At 43.2% G+C, this 21,932-nt stretch overlaps 1 protein-coding gene across 2 annotated transcripts; it reads left to right on the forward strand.

Moving 5' to 3' along the window:
• The first annotated feature begins 561 nt into the window (after positions 1-561).
• Positions 562-21,859, forward strand: zgc:56235 (porin). 2 transcript variants are annotated; one of them, XM_014138449.3, is made up of 9 exons: positions 574-693; positions 2,031-2,133; positions 4,405-4,476; positions 13,599-13,648; positions 18,616-18,821; positions 19,010-19,231; positions 19,549-19,699; positions 19,826-19,883; positions 19,994-21,859. In XM_014138449.3, the coding sequence occupies exons 3-9, from the start codon at positions 4,410-4,412 to the stop codon at positions 20,083-20,085; spliced, it is 846 nt and encodes a 281-aa protein (XP_013993924.1). In that variant the 5' UTR covers positions 574-693; positions 2,031-2,133; positions 4,405-4,409; the 3' UTR covers positions 20,086-21,859. The 2 variants fall into 2 exon arrangements, with proteins under 2 accessions (XP_013993923.1, XP_013993924.1); XM_014138448.3 differs by lacking the exon at positions 2,031-2,133 and having other exon boundaries at positions 562-693.
• Positions 21,860-21,932: the final 73 nt, after the last annotated feature.

The raw sequence follows: 21,932 nt of genomic DNA on the forward strand, positions 1-21,932 counted from the left end.
CAGACACCTCACAAGTTCTCCCAACCAGACTGTAAAAATAGCTCCCAATGCTACCTCTCCAAACATCCTACTGTAAACTTTCTTAGGGTTGCCACTGGCCTAAAGTGCAGGTGTAAATGACAACAGCAATTGTGTTTTTCACCACTGTGGCCCTGACACAAATAATACTTTTGACCCTAACAATTGGGCCCGATGTAAGCATTACATTCCCCAGTGAGCACAATACTATTTTCAACGTTTTTTCAACAGAAAATACGTATTTTCGACGTTTTTTGCTCATAGGGGGGCTACAGTGATGATGACTTATCGTTCTCATCTTATTATTTGGCACAAAAAAATTCAATTTTCGTCCGAATATAATGATGTTACAAACTGTAGGCAGTATAAAGGCTGTAAATTGCTGACATTTGAGATGCACTTCGACTAATATAAATACATTCATTGAATCTACTACTGTATTAGAAAATGCTGGAATTAATTGAACAAATGTGTATTATGTACCGGTAGGTAAATTGCATATTTCTGCAGTCATTCATACAGTCGCCCCTGTGAATTGCGCATGCTCCCTGTGTCTCCTTCACTGTGCCCTATCTTTGCCAGGCCGGCAGATGCTAGTTTTGACAGGTTGAAAAAGGAACAGTGTTCAGACGCTTTGCAGATATCCATCGCTCCTTGCTTCACAACATAAAATCGGTAGCTATGAACATTCAACTGTTGATGTAGCTAATATAAAACATTAATGTTTTTTTTTTTTTAATGCCATTCATCGTATGGATGATTAATTGACAGTAAATGTCACTACACTAGTTATCGCGGTTGTCCAAGGTTAGCCACTGCACCAACTGGGCAACTAGCTAATGTTAGGTAGCTCGCTACAAGGGCCTATTCCAATGTCCATCTGTTTCAGCTAATGTGGTTAACATGCTAACTTGTTAGCTAGCAAATATTACATAATGTTGTTTGGCAAAGTGCTGTATAATCCCAGGTGGAGTTTTGTTGCAATTAACGATATTAAACTATTTATTTAGCGTTATTTTAACGTTTTAAAGGATTTTTTTTTTTTAAGATATAGGGGGCGTATACCATGTTTTTTCCACTATTAGCTACTGTTAGCTAACGAGGCTAACTAGCTGCAATATTTATCTAATTAAGTAATTAACTTTAATAGATGATACATTGTCGTTGTTGGCATATTTACTCTTACTGATTCCAGTCATCCCCAATGCATCTTGCAGATGTAACGTTATCTACGCTAGCCAACATTTCAGATGGCTAACGTTAGCCAGTTTGACTAGCCTGGCTAACCACCACAACTGACTCTTAAACGGTCCCATCTGCAGTCCTTTGTCAGAAATAGACCGTGTACAAAACATGTTCGTCCGCCACTCGTCTTGCTAACAATAGAACAATGAAAATGTAGCTGTGGAAATGTATAAACTAGCTAGCCATCTAGGTACTTTCATTTGTGCTGGTGGCGTTAACTTACAGTTAGGACCCTCACCTTGGCAACTGATAGTTATGACCCTCACCTTCAAGATGAACACACCTTTTTCTGGTTGAGTCTATCTAGCTAAACTAAGTTGCGTAGTTAACGTTAGCTGTCATTGCGTGCTGAAATTAGAAGATAATCAGCCAAGTGAATTAACCAGTGCCTTACTGTTAGCTGGTTGGAAGGATGACATAACATTACACGTTTTTAAATGTATTCATTATTAGATGCATCTAGCTAGCTATCTACAATTGGCTCATTCATCCCCCCCTCCTCTACCCTGTGTGTTCTGTCAACTTACCTGGTAAAATAAGGGTTAAATAAAAAACAATTATTACTAACCTGACATATTTGGGCTTTGTGACAGATCAAGGTAACTCAAAATCCACCTGAAAATAAAATTCAATGTAAAAATCAACTAGCTATTTGTTTTCTTAGTTTGGTATTGTGTTAACTGCAAATATTGTTACAATATGTGCCTGTGCCCATGTAACAGTTTAACTTCCGTCCCTCTCCTCGCCCCTACCTGGGCTCGAACCAGGGACCCTCTGCACACATCGACAACTGACACCCACGAAGCATCGTTACCCATCGCTCCACAAAAGCCGCGGCCCTTGCAGAGCAAGGGGAACAACTACTTCAAGGTCTCAGAGCGAGTGACTTCACCGATTGAAATGCTATTAGCGCGCACCACCGCTAACTAGCTAGCCATTTCACATCAGTTACACCCAGTCCTGTCAACCCACAAGGGCCTAGATTTGTAAATACTGCAGCCTGTTCTGCAAGCTCCTGTTGTCCCCAGTCAAGACAATATATGCCACCTCTGACTTCAGTTTATCCTTGAGATGATAGGTTTGGAAACTTGCCTAGAATGCCATGTAAAGCATCCCCTTACGGTTATGTAGGTCAATCAAAGCTATAGGCTAATCCAGTGCTGTGTGTGATGCTGGTATCGGCCTAGCTAGCTTCCTGCCAAGAAGAAACAATCTGTTCTCCAGTTGAGCTCACTCACTGGGAAACCAGTCACATGACCTAGGTACCCAGCCTCCCAGCACTCTGGTTGCCAAGGATATGTGACAGGGCGTCTATTCTACACTGATGATTCACTAGGAAAATAATGTCTGCTGCAGGAAAGTCATGCTGCAGAATAGTCACTGGCACACTTGCAGTCCTTCTGGTCCTGAGATTTCTAGTGACAACTTCCAAATCAGTCCTGAGGGAATCATGTCAGCTGTATGCAACGTTCTAGAACATCACACACTGAGTCAAGTATTGCAGTGGGACATAGTTACGGCCAAATATATTGGCAGCCTTGCACTTTTCTTAAATCATTTCCTATTTCTTCTAAAACAAGTTGTAATTTAAAAAGAAACTTTGGTCACCACACAATGTTATTGGATTTTCAACATTGCAGAACCTATTTTTGCAAATATAAGTTTACGATTTAAATGTTGAAAATGAAGACATGGCATGGGCAAAATTATTGCCACTCCAGAGCTAGTACTTGGTTGCACGGTCTTTGGCCAATAACTGCGGACAAACGCTTCTTGTAGCCGTAAATGAGCTTGCTGCACCTTTCTACTGGTAATTTGGACCACTTCTCAGCTACAAACTGCTCTAATTCTTTTCACCATAGGTTTTTGGATGTGATTCAGATCTTGACTCTTCCCTGGCCACTCCAGAGCATTCCAACATCTCTTCTTGAACCATTCCAGGGTGCTTTTTGATTTGTGTTTGGGGTTGCTGTCCAGCAGGAAGAAGACCAAGACTACAACATACAATGGAGACCCAGTTTTTGGACACTGGGTCCAACATTGGACTACAAAACACCTAATAATCTGCTGATTTCATGATGCCTTGTGCACGTTCAAGGCCCCCCGTACCAGAGGCAGCAAGGAAACCCCACAGCATTATCAAACCGCCCCGTCTTTGATTGTAGGAGGGTGTTCTTTTCATTGACTGCTTAATTTGGTTGTCAATAAACACAGTGCTGATCTGTATTGCCAAAGAGCTCTGATTTTGTTTCATTGGTCCACAGAACATTTCCCCAGGATTTAGGCTTGTTTAGGTTTTTGAGAAGTTCAATTAGGCTTTCTTGTGTCTCCTTCAGCAGGGGGGTCTCATGTTTACCAACAACCAAATGAAGCATTCAAAGAAAAGAACCCCCTCCCTAAAATCAAACGTGGGGAGTTTTGGTAATGCTGTTGGGTTGCTTTGCTGCCTCTGATACTGGGGCCATTGAATGTGTGCAAGACATAAAATCAGCCGATTATCATTGTGTTTTGGAGTGTGATGTTCAACCCAGTGTCCAAAATGGTGTCTCTGTTGATGGTTGTGGGTCTTCCAGCAAGTCAACAACCCCAAAAATACAGCAAAAGCACCCTGAAATGGTTCAAGAAGTATCACTGGACTGTTTTGGAGTGGCCAGCGACGATCCAGATCTGAATCATATCCATAACCTATGACGAGAGCTGAAAACAGCACTTGGTGGAGGGCTCCCCTCAAACATAGAAGAATTAGAGCAGTTTGCTGCTAAAAAGTGGGCCAAATTGCCAGTGAAAAGTGCAGCAAGCTCATTGATGGCTACAAGAAACATTTGTTGGCAGTTCTCTTGGCCAATGGCTGTGCAACCAAGTAAAAGCTATGGGTTGCCAATAAGGAGGCCATTTTGTCCATGCCATTTGTCTTTATTTTCAAAAATTGAATTGTTAACTTAAGTTTACAAAAATAAAAATGGTCCTGCAATGTTAAATCTAATAGCAAGGTCAGGAGGCCATTTTTAAAAATGTATTTCAACTTATTTTAGAAGAAATGGGGAATTATTTTTTTTAAAGTGCAAGGGAGCCAATATATTTGGCCACAACTGTATATGGCTTGCATGTGTTGCCTTTCCTGACTTGTCTCCTCCTCTCCAGGTGCAATGGCTGTTCCTCCTTCATACTCAGACCTGGGCAAGGCTGCCAAGGACATCTTCAGCAAGGGCTATGGTGAGTTACTAACTAAAATATCTTCAGCAAGGGCTATGATAGGTTACTAAATAGTAAAACCATTTGCACACCTGAACAGTTAGCTTACCTAGGAGAAGCCAAAATTCCACACATGACAGTCAGAGGAGTTAGCTAAAGCATGAAATAACAGATGAAGTTACTGGTCGTGCTAGAATTTGAAACCCCAAAGTCACCTGGGAATCAGCCAATGTGAAAATGTTAAGTTGCACTTGGCTGGCGAGGTTATGGACTGTTGGAAAGCAAAGCAAATAGGGATGTAAGGATTCAGCAATATGCCTTGGTCCCTTTTTTAAAATGTTTAAGATGCAACTGCATTGGTCCGTGGACCCCAAACTGATCAAAATGTAGTAGAGGTCGACCGATTTATGATTTTTCAATGCCAATACCGATTATTGGAGGACCAAAAAAAGCCGATCCTGATTTAATAGGCCGGTTAAAAAAATAACGTTTTTCTTTTATACACTGCTCAAAAAAGTAAAGGGAACACTTAAACAACACAATGTAACTCCAAGTCAATCACACTTCTGTGAAATCAAACTGTCCACTTAGGAAGCAACACTGATTGACAATAAATGTCACATGCTGTTGTGCAAATGGAATAGACAACAGGTGACCACTTCTCAGTTCCTATGCTTCCTGGCTGATGTTTTGGTCACTTTTGAATGCTGGCGGTGCTTTCACTCTAGTGGTAGCATGAGACGGAGTCTATAACCCACACAAGTGGCTCAGGTAGTGCAGCTCATCCAGGATGGCACATCAATGCGAGCTGTGGCAAGAAGGTTTGCTGTGTCTGTCAGCATAGTGTCCAGAGCATGGAGGCGCTACCAGGAGACAGGCCAGTACATCGGGAGACGTGGAGGAGGCCGTAGGAGGGCAACAACCCTGCAGCAGGACCGCTACCTCCCCCTTTGTGCAAGGAGGAGCAGGAGGAGCACTGCCAGAGCCCTGCAAAATGACCTCCAGCAGGCCACCAATGTGCATGTGTCTGCTCAAACGGTCAGAAACAGAATTCGCCACTGGCGCCCTGTGCTCTTCACAGATGAAAGCAGGTTCACACTGAGCACGTGATAGACGTGACAGAGTCTGGAGACGCCGTGGAGAACGTTCTGCTGCCTGCAACATCCTCCAGCATGACCGGTTTGGCGGTGGGTCAGTCATGGTGTGGGGTGGCATTTCTTTGGGGGGCCGCACAGCCCTCCATGTGCTCGCCAGAGGTAGCCTGACTGCCATTAGGTACCGAGATGAGATCCTCAGACCCCTTGTGAGACCATATGCTGGTGCGGTTGGCCCTGGGTTCCTCCTAATGCAAGACAATGCTAGACCTCATGTGGCTGGAGTGTGTCAGCAGTTCCTGCAAGAGGAAGGCATTGATGCTATGGACTGGCCCGCCCGTTCCCCAGACCTGAATCCAATTGAGCACATCTGGGACATCATGTCTCCCTCCATCCACCAACGCCACGTTGCACCACACTGTCGAGGAGTTGGCGGATGCTTTAGTCCAGGTCTGGGAGGAGATCCCTCAGGAGACCATCCGCCACCTCATCAGGAGCATGCCCAGGTGTTCGTAGGGAGGCCACACACACTACTGAGCCTCATTTTGACTTGTTTTAAGGACATTACATCAAAGTTGGATCAGCCTGTAGTGTGGTTTTCCACTTTAATTTTGAGTGTGACTCCAAATCCAGACCTCCATGGGTTGATAAATTGGATTTCCATTGATTATTTTTGTGTGATTTTGTCAGCACATTCAACTATGTAAAGAAAAAAGTATTTAATAAGATTATTTATTTCATTCAGATCTAGGATGTTATTTTAGTGTTCCCTTTATTTTTTTGAGCAGTATATTATTATAAATCAATATTTTTAAAAAAATGGAAAAAATAAAAAAAATATTATATATATTATATTTTTTTATTTTTTTATATTTTTTTATTTGTACTAATGACAATTACAACAATACTGAATGAACACTTATTTTAACTTAATATAATACATCAATCAAATCAATTTAGCCTCAAATAAATAAGAAAACATGTTCAATTTGGTTTAAATAATGCTAAAACAAAGTGTTGAAGAAAGTAAAAATGCAATATGTGCCATGTAAAAAAAGCTAACGTTTAAGTTCCTTGCTCAGAACATATGAAAGCTGGTGGTTCCATTTTAACATGAATCTTCAGTATTCCCAGGTCAGAAGTTTTAGGTTGAGGGAATTATAGGACTATTTCTCTCTATGCCATTTGTATTTCATATACCTTTGACTATTGGATGTTCTTATAGGCACTTTAGTATTGCCAGTGTAACAGTATAGCTTCCGTCCCTCTCCTCGCCCCTACCTGGGCTCGAACCAGGAACACATCGAAAACAGCCACCCTCAAAGCATCGTTACCCATCGCTCCACAAAAGCCGCGGCCCTTGCAGAGCAAGGGAAACAACTACTCCAAGTCTCAGAGCAAGTGACGTTTGAAACGCTATTAGCGCGCACCCCGCTAACTAGCTAGTCATTTCACATCGGTTACACCAGCCTAATCTTGGGAGTTGATAGGCTTGAAGTCATAAACAGCGCAATGCTTGAAGCATTGCGAAGAGCTGCTTGCAAATGCACGAAAGTGCTGTTTGAATGAACGCTTACGAGCCTGCTGCTGCCTTCCACTGCGCAGTCAGACTGCTCTGTCAAATATCAAATCATAGACTTAATTATAATAAACTGTTGCATATACCCTGACTCTGTGTGCAATGAACGCAAGAGAAGTGACACAATTTCCCTAGTTTAATATTGCCTGCTAACATGAATTTCTTTTAACTAAATATGCAGGTTTAAAAAAAATATACTGCTGTGTATTGATTTTAAGAAAGGCATTGATGTTCATGGTTAGGTACATTCGTGCAACGATTGTGCTTTTTTCGCAAATGCGCTTTTGTTAAATCATCCCCCGTTTGGCGAAGTAGGCTGTCTTTGTTAGGAAGAAATAGTCTTCACAGTTCGCAACAAGTCAGGCGGCCCAAACTGCTGCATATACCCTGACTCTATTGCACAGAACGCAAAAGAAGTGGCACAATTTCCCTAGTTAAAATAAATTCATGTTAGCAGGCAATATTAACTAAATATGCAGGTTTAAAAATATATACTTGTGTATTGATTTTAAGAAGGGGGCTTTTTTCGCGAATGCGCTTGTTAAATCACCCGTTTGTTGAAGTAGGCTATGATTCAATGATAAATTAACAGGCACTGCATCGATTATATGCAACGCAGGACAAGCTAGATAAAATAGTAATATCATCAACCATGTATAGTTAACTAGTGATTATGTTAAGATTGATTGTTTTTTTTATAAGAAAAGTTTAATGCTAGCTAGCACCTTACCTTGGCTCCTTGCTGCACTCGCATAACAGGTAGTCAGCCTGCCACGCAGTCTCCTCGTGGAGTGCAATGTAATCGGCCATGATCGGTGTCCAAAAGTGCCGATCCCCGATTGTTATGAGAACTTGAAATCGGCCCTAAATAATCGGCCATTCTGATTAATCGGTCGACCTCTAAAATGTAGCATGCATCGGTCAGAAAATATATTAAAACGTTATGAATCGCTAATTCACTCTTTTTTGCTTACTTTCTACCTTCTGAAAATACCACATTTTTTGTGACACCTGATGCGTCTTCTCCTTCAGTGTCGAACAAAGCATGTAACTGCGTTGACAGTCTTTGCTCTACAAGTCCTTTTACCTGCTGAACAATCCCAGGGACTATCAGTAGCCTAGTCAAACTACATATGGTGCCCAGCACCTTCAGCAATAAAATCCAAAAATGACTAGCGCAATATAAGGTTTTATTAGTTAACTGACAACCTATGTAATTTTCTAGGTTATTATTATCTATGCGCTGTTGAAAACTGTATTTTACCAGACTAAAAGTAAGCTGCCGGAGACAACTCATCTGGCTATAGGCTACCTGCTGAACGGGGCCTACAATAGATCTTATTTTGATTTCTCAGGTTCACCAACAGCAATAATTTTGGTAGTTTTGCAATTAGTGTAATAGTGTAATATGTTTTTTTTATATATATATATATATACAGAGCAGTGTCGATTTTAGCATGTAAATCTTGGTGGGGCAAACTCAAAACATTTTAGATGCATGCCAGCAAAGCCACAACACTAAACAATACATTAATTGCACTACAACAGTGACAAACGGTGGCCATAAACTGTTAGGTACTACAGTACATAAAACCGTGCCAACAGCAGAGCTTTCCTTTCAGCACCATGGAGTGAATCCTTAACACCGCTACACCTAGCTATCAGCAGAGCCTTGTCTGGCAGCGCAACAGTTCATCAAGCCTTATTTACTGCCTTTCTAAAATCTATATCTGATATGGCTGACTTGCTTAAACAAATGTGGTTACTACTGACTCCTTGTGGATATGTAAGTCTGTAAGAACCACATTCTCCTTCAATAATAACTAACGCCAAAATTAATTTTGACTTTTGAACCATACACAAACATTATTACATTTATGTTCAGTAAATTCACAATGCTTATTCTTATATCATTAACACTTAGCTCTAAGTATAAGCAAGTGCAAGCAAACGAGGGCCTATTCATTCAGCACTTTCAAAATGGACACCCACAGAAATTCAGATATTAGTTCAGATAAATTCAGCAAGATGTTGAGGCCTTAACTTTACTCTCACACAGAGAGGGAGAGCGAGAGAGACTCGGTTAGCCTACCATTTGAAGTATTTTATTAGGCCTATGTGGTCTAAAAAGGGAGGAAAATACAATCACGAGGATCCACTTTTATATACAATATACCGACGCACAGTCAAGCTTAGTGCGCAAACAAAACAACCCTTGCAATATCAACTGGAATTACATGGGTCAATTACTGAACTTTTTGTTGAAAACAAATATTTGAATGGTAGATTGTCAATGGCAAATATGGTTAGACCCAACAACATAGTATCTGCTCCTCGTCAAGAAAAGCACACGAGCTAATTATAATACACAAAGTAAGCGAAACAATTAAATCATTCCAACATTGACTAACATTTGAATAAGATGAAGATGGACCTACTTTCAGACCCCTTAACTTTTTCCACATTTTGTTACGTTACAGCCTTGTACTAAAATTGATTGATGAAGTAAATAACTAATTTAATGTACACACAATACTGTTCCTAGGCTGTCATTGTAAATAAGAATTTGTTCTTAACTGACTTGCCTAGTTAAATAAAGGTTAAATAAAAAAAACGTAATACCCCATAATGACAAAACAAAAACTGTTTTTTAGAAATGTTTGCAAGTTTATAATAAATAAAAACAGAGACCTTATTTAAATAAGTATTCAGACAGTTTGCTATGAGACTCGAAATTGAGCTCAGGTGCATCCTGTTTCCATTGATTATCCTTGATGTTTCTACAACTTGATTGGAGTCCACTTGTGGTAAATTCAATTGATTGGGCATGATTTGGAAAGGCACACACCTGTCTATATAAGGTCCCACAGTTGACAGTGCATGTCAGAGCAAAAACCAAGCAATGAGGTCGAAGGAATTGTCCGTAGCGCACCAAGACAGGATTGTGTCTCGGCACAGATCTGGGGAAGGGTACCAAAACATTTTTGCAATATTTAAGGTCCCCAAGAACACAGTGGCCTCCATCATTCTTAAATGGAAGAAGTTTGGAACCACCAAGACTTCCTAGAGCTGGCAGCCCAGCCAAACTGAGCAATCAGGGGAGAAGGGCCTTGATCAATAAGGTGACCAAGAACCCGATGGTCACTCTGACAGCTCTAGAGTTCCTTTGTGGAGATGGGAGAACCTTCCAGAAGGACTACCGTCTCTGCAGCACTCCACCAATCAGGCCTTTATGGTAGTGGCCAGATGGAAGCCACTCCTCAGTAAAAGGCACATGACGGTCCGCTTGGAGTTTGCCAAAAGGCACCTAAAGGACTCGTGAGAAACAAGATTCTCTTGTCTGATGAAACCAATATTGAACTATTTGGCCTGAAAGCCAAGCATCACATCTGGAGGAAACCTGGCACTATCCCTACAGTGAAGCATGGTGGTGGCAGCATCATGCTGTGGGGATGTCTTTCAGCGACATGGACTGGGAGACGAGTCAGGATCGAGGGAAAGCTGAATTGAGCAAAGAACAGAGAGATCCTTGATGAAAACCTGCTCCGGAGCACCTCAGACTGGAGCAAAGGTTTACCTTCCAACAGGACAAAGACCCTAAGCACACAGCCAAGACAACGCAGGAATGGCTTCGGGACAAGTCTCTGAATGTCATTGAGTGGCCCAGCCAGAGCCCAGACTTGAACCCGATCAAACATCTCTGGAGAGACCTGAAAATAGCTGTGCAGCGACGCTCCCCTTCCAACCTGACAGAGCTTGAGAGGATCTGCAGAGAAGAATGGGAGAAACTCCTCAAATACAGGTGTGCCAAGCGTGTAGCGTCATACCCAAGAAGACTCGAGGCTGTAATCACTGCCAGAGGTGCTTCAGAAAAGTGAAGGGTCTGAATACTTATGTAAATGTAATATTTCCGGGTTTAAAAGTAAATAAATGAGCAAAAATGTCTAAAAGGCACTGTACTTCATAGACCGACTTCATAGACCGACTTCATAGACATACCTTCATAGACAAGCAACATTTCCACACACCCACAGAAGTCAGCTCAGACAGATCGCGCTCAGGGGTCTGGGGTCCATCAGCAGCAGATTCTAATTTAGAATGGGTTTACACTTTATTTGACGGGTCCATAATGTACCATTTATAATGCATTTACAATCCGGTTGCTCTCAATTTATTTATCATTACTCACACATTTGTCAATGTTAGTAAGCTAGTTATTTACACGTGTGTGTGTGTGGTATGTGTATGTGTATATATATACATATATATACACACACACTTGAAGTTTACATACGCCTTAGCCAAATGCATTTAAACTTCAGTTTTTTATATTTATATATATAAAATAGCAAGAAAAGAAACGTCCTCTCACTGTCAACTGTGTTTATTTTCAGCAAACTTAACATGTGTCAATATTTGTATGAACATAAGATTCAACAACGGAGACAAAAACTGAACAAGTTTGTGCTTCTAGACCTGCATTGCTTGCTGTTTGGGGTTTTAGGCTGGGTTTCTGTACAGCACTTTGAGATATCAGCTGATGTAAGAAGGGCTATATAAATACATTTGATTTGATTCCACAGACAACAGAAATTGAATAATGTGTCCCTGAACAACGGGGGGGGGGGGGTCAAAATCAAAAGTAACTGTCAGTATCTGACGTGGCCACCAGCTTCATTAAGTACTGCAGTGCATCTCCTCCTCATGGACTGCACCAGATTTTCCAGTTCTTGCTGTGAGATATTACCCCACTCTTCCACCAAGGCACCTGCAAGTTCCTGGACATTTCTGGGGGGAATGGCCCTAGCCCTCACCCTCCAATCCAACAGGTCCCAGACGTACTCAATGGGATTGAGATCCGGGCTCTTCGCTGGCCATGGCAGAACACTGACATTCCTGTCTTGCAGGAAATCACGCACAGAACGAGCAGTATGGCTGGTGGCATTGTTATGCTGGAGGGTCATAAGGAAGGGTACCACATGAGGGAGGAGGATGTCTTCCCTGTAACGCACAGCGTTAAGATTGCCTGCAATAACAAGCTCAGTCCGATGATGCTGTGACACACTGCCCCAGAACATGACGGACCCTCCACCTCCAAATCAATCCCGCTCCAGAGTACAGGCCTCGGTGTAACACTCATTCCTTCGACGATAAACGCGAATCCAACCATCACTCCTGGTGAGACAAAACCGTGACTCGTCAGTGAAGAGCACTTTTTGCCAGTCCTGTCTGATTCAGTGACGGTGGGTTTGTGCCCATAGGCGATGTTGTTGCCGGTGATGGCTGGTGATGACCTGCCTTACAACAGGCCTACAAGCCCTCAGTACAGCCTCTCTCAGCCTATTGCAGACAGTCTGAGCACTGATGGAGGGATTGTGCGTTCCTGGTGTAACTCGGGCAGTTGTTGTTGCCATCCTGTATCTGTCCCGCAGGTGTGATGTTCGGATGTACCGATCCCGTGCAAGTGTTGTTACACGTGGTCTGCCACTGCGAGGACGATCAGCTGTCCGTCCTGTCTCCCTGTAGCGCTGTCTTAGGCATCTCATAGTACGGACATAGCAATTTATTGCCCTGGCCACATCTGCAGTCCTCATGCCTCCTTGCAGCATGCCTAAGGCACGTTCACGCAGATGAGCAGGGACCCTGGGCATCTTTCTTTTGGTGTTTTTCAGAGTCAGTAGAAAGGCCTCTTTAGTGTCCTAAGTTTTCATAACTGTGACCTTAATTGCCTACCGTCTGTACGCTGTTAGTGTCTTAGCGACCATTCCACAGGTACATGTTCATTAATTGTTTATGGTTCATTGAACAAGCATGGGAAACAGTGTTTAAACCCTTTACAATGAAGATCTTTGAAGTTATTTGGATTTTTACGAATTATCTTTGAAAGACAGGGTCCTGAAAAAGGGACGTTTCTTTTTTTGATGAGTTTACTTAAACATCCTGTGTTGTATGATTGTTATTTTACCAGGTACAGCAAGAATGTCTACCATTGGCATGCCCATCTTTTTGTGAGAAGTTCTACTGGTCACTCAACTTTCTAAAGTATAAATAGCACTCACTCTAGATTAGGGACTGCAAAAATGCTTTACTAATGATTAGTAAATGGTTTATTATTGTGTGAGTAGCGATTTAATACATGGGGAATACCCAATTTATAAATGCCTTATATAATTGGTTAATTATGGACCCTTAAAGTAGTGTTACCAATGTGGGTTTATTCCACAAATGTTAGTGCGTCGAAGAGCATGCAACTGAAATCGCACCGAATCGATTCAAACTAAAGCGTATCGTTCCTGTATGGTGTTGGAGCCCATGTATCTGGATACGTATGGAAACGTCTTGAAAGGGAAAGATGCACATCATAAATGCAAACCATGATGTAACTCAACGCATCATAAACAAATTGTCATTGTTCTACGAGTCTCCTCAAATGTACACTTAGCTTGTCAACCTCTTGTTTAACCCTCAAGGCTTCGGCATCGTGAAGCTGGACTTGAAGACCAAGTCTCAGAGCGGAGTGGTGAGTCTTCTGTTTCTGTCCTCCCCTTTTCTACTTCCCTCTCTCTCCCCACTCCACTGTACCACCTGCGCTGCCTCGGTTGCTCTTTCTCTCTCTGTTAATGTTAATCAATCATTAACATTCCTTCTTGCTTCGTAGAACATCTTAGTAGAACATATTTTTCTTTCTATGAGGAAAAAGTAGATTGTGATTCTGACTAATTTTATAAATAACCCTTCTCTCTCTCTATGGTACTGTTATAACGACCCTTCTAACTGTCTGTAATTCTGAGCTCTAAGGTTCACAGGTTGCTAGGTGACGTTGCTGGCTCTGCTTGGCTTTATGCTTCAGGATAAAGAGATATGACAGGCTGTGTGTGTGTGAGAGAGAGTCAGCTTGTGTTTAAGACTGTGTGGGGCCTGTTTGTCTCCATATCTGCTTATCCTAACCCCTGCTCTGTCCCCCTGCCTCCCCGCTGCCTCCTGGACTGCGCTCTATTGTAGATGGTAAGACTCTCTCCCACAGTGTGCTGATGTCTCTATGTATGTACAACATGATACGTGCTGGAAGATGCATCGACAGACTGTCTGAATTCACTGTTAAGTCTTGTTTTTGCATCCTTGTGTCCAGCAGATGGTACTGTTAGTCTGTTTGCATCTACATCACTGTCCAGTGAATATTATAATTATTTAACATTTTTGTCTCTGTCCAACTCATTTACATGTATTTCACATCCATTTCTTTGTCCATCTGGATTGACTGGTGTCAGTGATAAAGTTTTCAACAATGTTGCTCTCCAAAAAATGTTTTAATTCTTGTCTCAACTAATTTCATTTTGTCATCTATTTCTTTGTCCAGCTTCAACCACTCACTGCTTTGCTGCACCTACACTACATGAACAAAATTATGTGGACACCTGCTCGTCGAACATCTCATTCCAAAATCATGGGCATTAATATGGAGTTGGTCCCCCTTTGCTGCCTCCACTCTTCTGGGAAGGCTTTCCACTAGATGTTGGAACATTGCTGCGGGGACTTGCTTCCATTCAGCCACGAGCATTAGTGAGGTCGGGCACTGATGTTGAGTGATTAGGCCTGGCTCGCAGTCGGTGTTCCAATTCATCCCAAAGGTGTTCGATGGGGTTGAGGTCAGGGCTCTGCAGGCCAGTCAAGTTGTTTTTTTACACTGATCTCAAATGATTTCTTTATGGACCTCGCTTTGTGCACGGGGGCATTGTCATGCTGAAACAGGAAAGGGCCTTCCACAAACTGTTGTAAGCACAGAATCTTCTAGAATGTCATTGTATGCTGTAGCGTTAAGGTTTCCCTTCACTGGAACTAAGGGGCCTCGCCCGAACCATGAAAAAACAGCCCCAGACGATTATTTTAATTTTAATTTTATTTTAACTTTATTAAACTAGGCAAGTCAGTTAAGAACAAATTCTTATTTTCAATGACGGCCTAGGAACAGTGGGTTAACTGCCTTGTTCAGGGGCAGAACGACAGATTGTACCTTGTCAGCTCGGGGATTCGATCTTGCAACCTTTCGGTTACTAGTCCAATGCTCTAACCACTAGGCTACGCTGCCGCCCCCATGCTGCATTCCTCCTCCACCAAACTTTACAGTTGGGACTATGCATTGGGGCATTTAGCGTTCTCCTGGCATCCGCCAAACACAGATTCGTCCGTCGGACTGCCAGATGGTGAAGTGTGAGTCATCACTCCAGAGAATGCGTTTCCACTGTTCCAGAGTCCAATGGTGGCGAGCTTTTGGTTCACTCCAGACCTGACTGCCCTTGACCAGCACAAAAACATCCTGTGGCGGACTGCAATAGCATCGAACTGTCCCCGCGATATGCAACTGTTCAGGGAAGTCAGGAACCAATACACACAGTCAGTCAGGAAAGCAAAGGCTAGCTTTTTCAAACAGAAATTTGCATCCTGTAGCTCTAACTCCAAAATGTTTTGCGACACTGTAAAGTCCATGAACAAGAGCACCTCTTCCCAGCTGCCCACTGCACTTAGGCTAGGCAACACTGTCACCACCGATAAATCCATGATAAGCATTTCTCTACGGCTGGCCATGCTTTCCTCCTGACTTCCCCAGCCAACAGCTCCGCACCCCCCGCAGATACTTGCCCGAGCCTCTCCAGCTTCTCCTTCACCCAAATCCAGATCGTAGATGTTCTGAAAGAGCTGGACCTGTACAAATCAGCTGGGCTAGACAATCTGGACCCTCTCTTTCTAAAATTATCTGCCGTCATTGTTACAACCCCTATTACCAGTCTGTTCAACCTCTTTTTCGTATCGTCCGAGATCCCTAAAGATTGGAAAGCTGCCGCGGTCATCCCCCTCTTCAAAGGGGGTGACACTCTAGATCCAAACTGTTATAGACCTATATCCATCCGGCCCGCCTTTCTAAAGTATTTGAAAGCCAAGTTAATGAACAGATCACTGACCATTTCGAATCCCACCGTACCTTCTCCGCTGTGCAATCCGGTTTCCGAGCTGGTCATGGGTGCACCTCAGCCACGCTCAAGGTACTAAACGGTATCATAACCGCCATCGATGAAAGACAGTACTGTGCAGCCGTCTTCATCGACCTGGCCAAGGCTTTCGACTCTGTCAATCACCATATTCTTATCGGCAGACTCAATAGCCTTGGTTTCTCAAATGACTGCCTCGCCTGGTTCACCAACTACTTCGCAGACAGAGTTCAGTGTGTCAAATCGGAGGGCCTGTTGTCCGGACCTCTGGCAGTCTCTATGGGGGTACCACAGGGTTCAATTCTCGGGCCGACTCTTTTCTCTGTATATATCAACGATGTCGTTCTTGCTGCGGGTGATTCCCTGATCCACCTCTACGCAGACGACACCATTCTGTATACATCTGGCCCTTATTTGGACTGTGTTAACTAACCTCCAGACAAGCTTCAATGCCATACAACTCTCTTTCCGTGGCCTCCAACTGCTCTTAAACGCTAGCAAAACTGAATGCATGCTTTTTAACCGTTCGCTGCCCGCACCCGCCCGCCCGACTAGCATCACTACTCTGGACAGTTCTGACCTAGAATACGTGGACAACTACAAATACCTAGGTGTCTGGTTAGACTGTAAACTCTCCTTCCAGACTCACATTAAGCATCTCCATTCCAAAATCAAATCTAGAATCGGCTTTCTATTTCACAACAAAGCCTCCTTCACTCACGCCGCCAAACTTACCCTCGTAAAACTGACCATCCTACCAATCCTCGACTTCGGCGATGTCATCTACAAAATAGCTTCCAATACTCTACTCAGCAAATTGGATGTAGCCTATCACAGTGCCATCCGTTTTGTTACCAAAGCGCCTTATACCACCCACCACTGCGACCTATATGCTCTAGTTGGCTGGCCCTTGCTACATATTTGTCGCCAGACCCACTGGCTCCAGGTTATCTATAAGTCTGTGCTAGGTAAAGCTCCACCTTATCTCAGCTCACTGGTCACGATAACAACACCCACCTGTAGCACATGCTCCAGCAGGTATATCTCACTGGTCATCCCCAAAGCCAACACCTCATTTGGCCGCCTTTCCTTCCAGTTCTCTGCTGCCAGTGACTGGAACGAATTGCAAACATTTCTGAAGCTGGAGACTTATATTTCCCTCACTAAACGTTAAACATCAGCTACCTGAGCAGCTAACCGATCGCTGCAGCTGTACATAGTCCATCTGTAAATAGTCCATCTGTAAATAGCCCACCCAATCTACCTACCTCATCCCCATATTGTTTTTATTTACTTTGCTGCTCTTTTGAACACCAGTATCACTACCTACACACCATCATCTGCTCATCTATCACTCCAGTGTTAATCTGCTAAATTGTAATTACTTTGTTACTATGGCCTATTTATTGCCTTACCACCTCATGCCATTTGCACACACTGTATATAGACTTTCTTTTTTTTTCTATTGTGTTATTGACTGTACGCTTGTTTATTCCATATGTAACTCTGTGTTGTTGTTTGTGTCGTACTGCTTTGCTTTATCTTGGCCAGGTCGCAGTTGTAAATGAGAACTTGTTCTCAACTAGCATACCTGGTTAAATAAAGGTAAAATGTATATATATATATTTTTTTAACTCCGGCCGACGCTTGGCGTTGGGCATGGTGATCTTAGGCTTGTGTGCGGCTGCTCGGCCATGGAAACCCATTTCATGAGGCTCTCGACGAACAGTTCTTGTGCTGACGTTGCTTCCAGAGGCAGTTTGGAACTCGGTAGTGAGTGTTGCAACCGAGGACACGCTATTTTTGCGTTCTACGCTCTTCAGCACTCTGCGGTCCTGTTCTGTGAGCTTGTGTGGCCTACCACTTCGCGGCTAAGCTGTTGTTGCTCATAGATGTTTCCACTTCACAATAACAGCACTTATTTGACCGGGGCAGCTCTAATAGGGCAGTAATCTGACAAACTGACTTGTTGGAAAGGTGGCCTCCTATGATGATGCCATGTTGAAAGTAACTGGGCTCTTCAGTAAGGCCATTCTATTGCCAATTTTTATCTATGGAGATTGCATGTCTGTGTGCTCGATGTGGGGGATGCAACTGGTGTGTCTGAAATAGCCAAATCCACTCATTTGAAAGGGTATCCACATACTTATGTATATATAGTGTTACTGTCTATACATCCTCCCACCCACCTATCCACCCTCCTTACCTTGCATCCCTCACTTTCTTGACCTTTCTTTTCCTGGTGAACCTTTTCATGCTCTATTACTTGTAATCTGTTTTCTGTGTTTCTCCTCACATAGTTCATTAACCATACAGGGTGTCCTCTTCTGCTGTCAGCAAAAAACTTCCCTTTTCAAAAACCTGCTTTTCTAGATCTCACTCACTTCAAACTATTTGACCACAACTCTCTCTCCACCATCTCTTGCCTCATACATTTTCCCACTCTCTTTTTCTCTCTCCCTCTTTTTCTCACTCTCTCCCACCCTCTCTTCTCTCCCCTCAGGAGTTCAACACATCAGGTTCCAGTAACACAGACACAGGGAAGGCAGCTGGTAACCTGGAGACAAAGTACAAGATGAAGGAGCTGGGCCTGAGCTTCAACCAGAAGTGGAACACCGACAACACTCTGGCTACAGAGGTCACTGTGGAGGACCAGCTGGCTCAGGGACTCAAGCTGGCTCTGGACACATCCTTCGTACCAAACACTGGGTGAGAGAGGGACATCAAACTGTTAACGACATACCACGTTATTCCTTTTGACCAAAAAATATGAAATGATTTAGCATTTATTCTTGAATTATGTTATCACCTTTCTTTTTTTGTAGTGTGAAGGATCAGATATGAAAGGTTATTTGTTGGATGTCTAATTTTCCTGTCTCCTCTCCATCTGTCCTCAGCAAGAAGAGTGGCAAGCTGAAGACTGGCTACAAGCGTGACTTCCTTAATGTGGGCTGTGACGTCGACTTCGAGGGTCCCATCATCCACGCAGCCGCAGTGGTGGGCTATGAGGGCTGGCTGGCCGGGTACCAGATGGCCTTTGACACGGCCAAGTCCAAACTGGCCCAGAACAACTTTGCCCTGGGATACAAGGCTGGAGACTTCCAGCTCCACACCAATGTGTGAGTATCTCAGTGCAGTGGATCTTGCCTAGAAACACTGTTTTTGTTTTTGAGTGAGTCATCAGAAATGTGGAATGTGTTAGATGGTAAAGTTTGGGACCCGTGGCTGCAGTTGCCCCGTGTCTCTCAGTAGTAATGGTATGGAGGTTAGAGTAGGAAGGAGTTTCTGTGTTACCCCCCCTCATTAATGACAGAACAGAATTAAGAGGGTTCCACCCACCAGAAGGTGTCTAGGAGTATGAACTAGGGGTTGATTTGGGCATGTCTAACTGTTAACTGCTCTCTCTCCTCTCTCTCCTCTCTCTCTCCTCTCTCAGGAACGATGGGACAGAATTTGGGGGTTCTATCTACCAGAAGGTGGATGACCAGTTGGAGACGGCGGTCACTCTGGCCTGGACGGCCGGCAGCAACAACACACGCTTCGGCATCGCAGCCAAATACGCTCTGGACAAAGATGCTTCCCTGTCTGTGAGTAACACACACTTACGTTTACACACACGTTCCATTTACACGCTTTACCCTGGCGGGACTTCAGCCAGCTTTACACACTAACACACGTTCTCTGGCTGTCTCTAACTGTGTGTCCCCCTGCAGGCCAAAGTGAATAACGCCAGCCTGATTGGAGTCGGTTACACCCAGAGCCTCAGGCCAGGTGAGTAACAATCACAACAGACAAGGTTATGATCTAACCACAACCGTTATGTTAGGTGTAGCTGTGGTGTTTAACTCCTCCAGTAATATTATTCTCCTCTGTGCGTGTAGGTGTGAAGGTGACTCTGTCAGCCCTGATCGATGGGAAGAACTTCAACACCGGCGGTCACAAGGTTGGCCTGGGCTTTGAGCTGGAGGCATAAAGCAGGAGCAAGACCCACCAACCAAGAGAAGAGCTCAGAACCAATCACACCTCCATTCCCAACCACATGCAAACCCTACCACAGCCCTTATCCAAAACCATCGTCATGTAGCCTCCATTCCTGCACCTCTGTCTCACACACACACAGAAACACACACATTAAGTGTTTAGGCAGGAATAGTCAAACCCGTGGCAGCCATGTCCGTCATGACTGAAGTAGCTAAATAACCTGAATGAATACTGAGAGGAGCGAGAGAGACATTCTGTAATGTCATGGCCATTATATATTCTAGTCCTTTGGTTTAGATAGTTAGCTACCACTACCTTTCATCTTGTTTTAAGAAAGTGTTTCAGTCTTACAGGGGAAAGGCAGGCACATAACATGGATACCTCCCCTTTAACTGACGTACAGAAAGGCAGTGGCTAAGTTTTGTCATCTAACTGGTAACTGAAAAGACACTGTGTTATATCTCAGTAGGAGTTTGGGGGAGTAGTCCTTGGGAAACTTGTAGCTCATGTATGCTTATGTACGTATATATATTCCCCTTCGTCTTTCATCGTAAACATGTCTGAATGAATATCTGGAGTAGAACAGAAGGCTTGGTCAGAACGTCCAACAAGCATTTGAAGCCCAGTGTTCCCTTGGTAAAAAAAGAGTGCTCCGTCTCAATTTGTTTTGTATTGGTTTGAGTATCAAATGTTGTATTTTGGTTGTGCTGTTGTCAGTCGTGGACCATGGTGTCAGTTAAACTAGGTGTGATCATAGGATGTTTTAGTGATGTGGGAGATTATGTACGACTTCAATTGTATGTTTTCATATCACGGATGTAAACCGTTGTTGGTTTTGGTCAGGCTGGGTGGAAAGAGACCGGTTAAAGCCAGAAGAAACCGGGTTGGAGTAAGACCCATCTCATTTCAGCCAATTTCTATTTAAATTCTTAATTTGACTGAAGTGAGATTTTAATTGAGCCCAACCTTGAGAAGGAGTCAACCATTTGACCACCTCTACCACCTGCTGTTACTGTAACCACTGAACAATAGGGGAGTCTGCAGGAGAGTTTCAGGAAGATTTTAGCGAACGACCTGTCCAGGAGTATCGTCCTGCTGAATGCAGTTCTACATGTTATGTCCCGAAACACTCAAATATTTTCCTCTCCTTTGCTCTGTTGCCTCACTTCTGTATATGCCAGCTGGTAGGTGAAAATAATATGGTGGAATCTTCCAGTAGGTTAGAATAGGTGGCATTTCTAAAGTGTTGCTTTCATCTATCTAGTTAAGATCTGTGGTCATTTGAAGAGGGATGTGGACATGGTGCTATTTGAGAGTATTTTTAGCGACTCTGGAGTTTGAAATCCCTGAACAGAAATTATTTTAGTCTGTTGTAAAATGAGTATCTTGGCGCCATTCTAGAATGTTGTTGTTGCTCATGCTGCTTTGGACCGACACCCCTTCCTGGCTGTCATTGGTCCCATTGGGAGCCAATCAACACTCCCTGTCATTCCCACTCTCTGTACATAGTATACATATTCTCCTCTTAGTTTCAACACTCCTACGGTCAGAAAACACTTGAAGGGATCATGTCAGAGGCCGTTGTGTGGAACTCAACTGTCCCTCTTTCCTTTACCAAGTCATAAACCAGGTATCCATGTATCTTTGTTTTCTTTCCATTTGTTGACATAATTGTGAATCTCTTTGATTTTGTGTGTTTAGACACAGTACCAAATGTTTTCCAACTTCAAGTGATGGAATTCTAATAAATAAACACATTGACTTGATGATGTCATCTTTTGTTTCTCAGAACACATGATAATATTTTTATGGTCCGTTAACGCTGAAGTGAGAATAGTA

The sequence above is a fragment of the Salmo salar genome, chromosome 13 (genome assembly GCF_965601325.2).
Source record: "Salmo salar chromosome 13, fSalSal1, whole genome shotgun sequence".
Classification (NCBI taxonomy): Eukaryota; Metazoa; Chordata; class Actinopteri; order Salmoniformes; family Salmonidae; genus Salmo; species Salmo salar.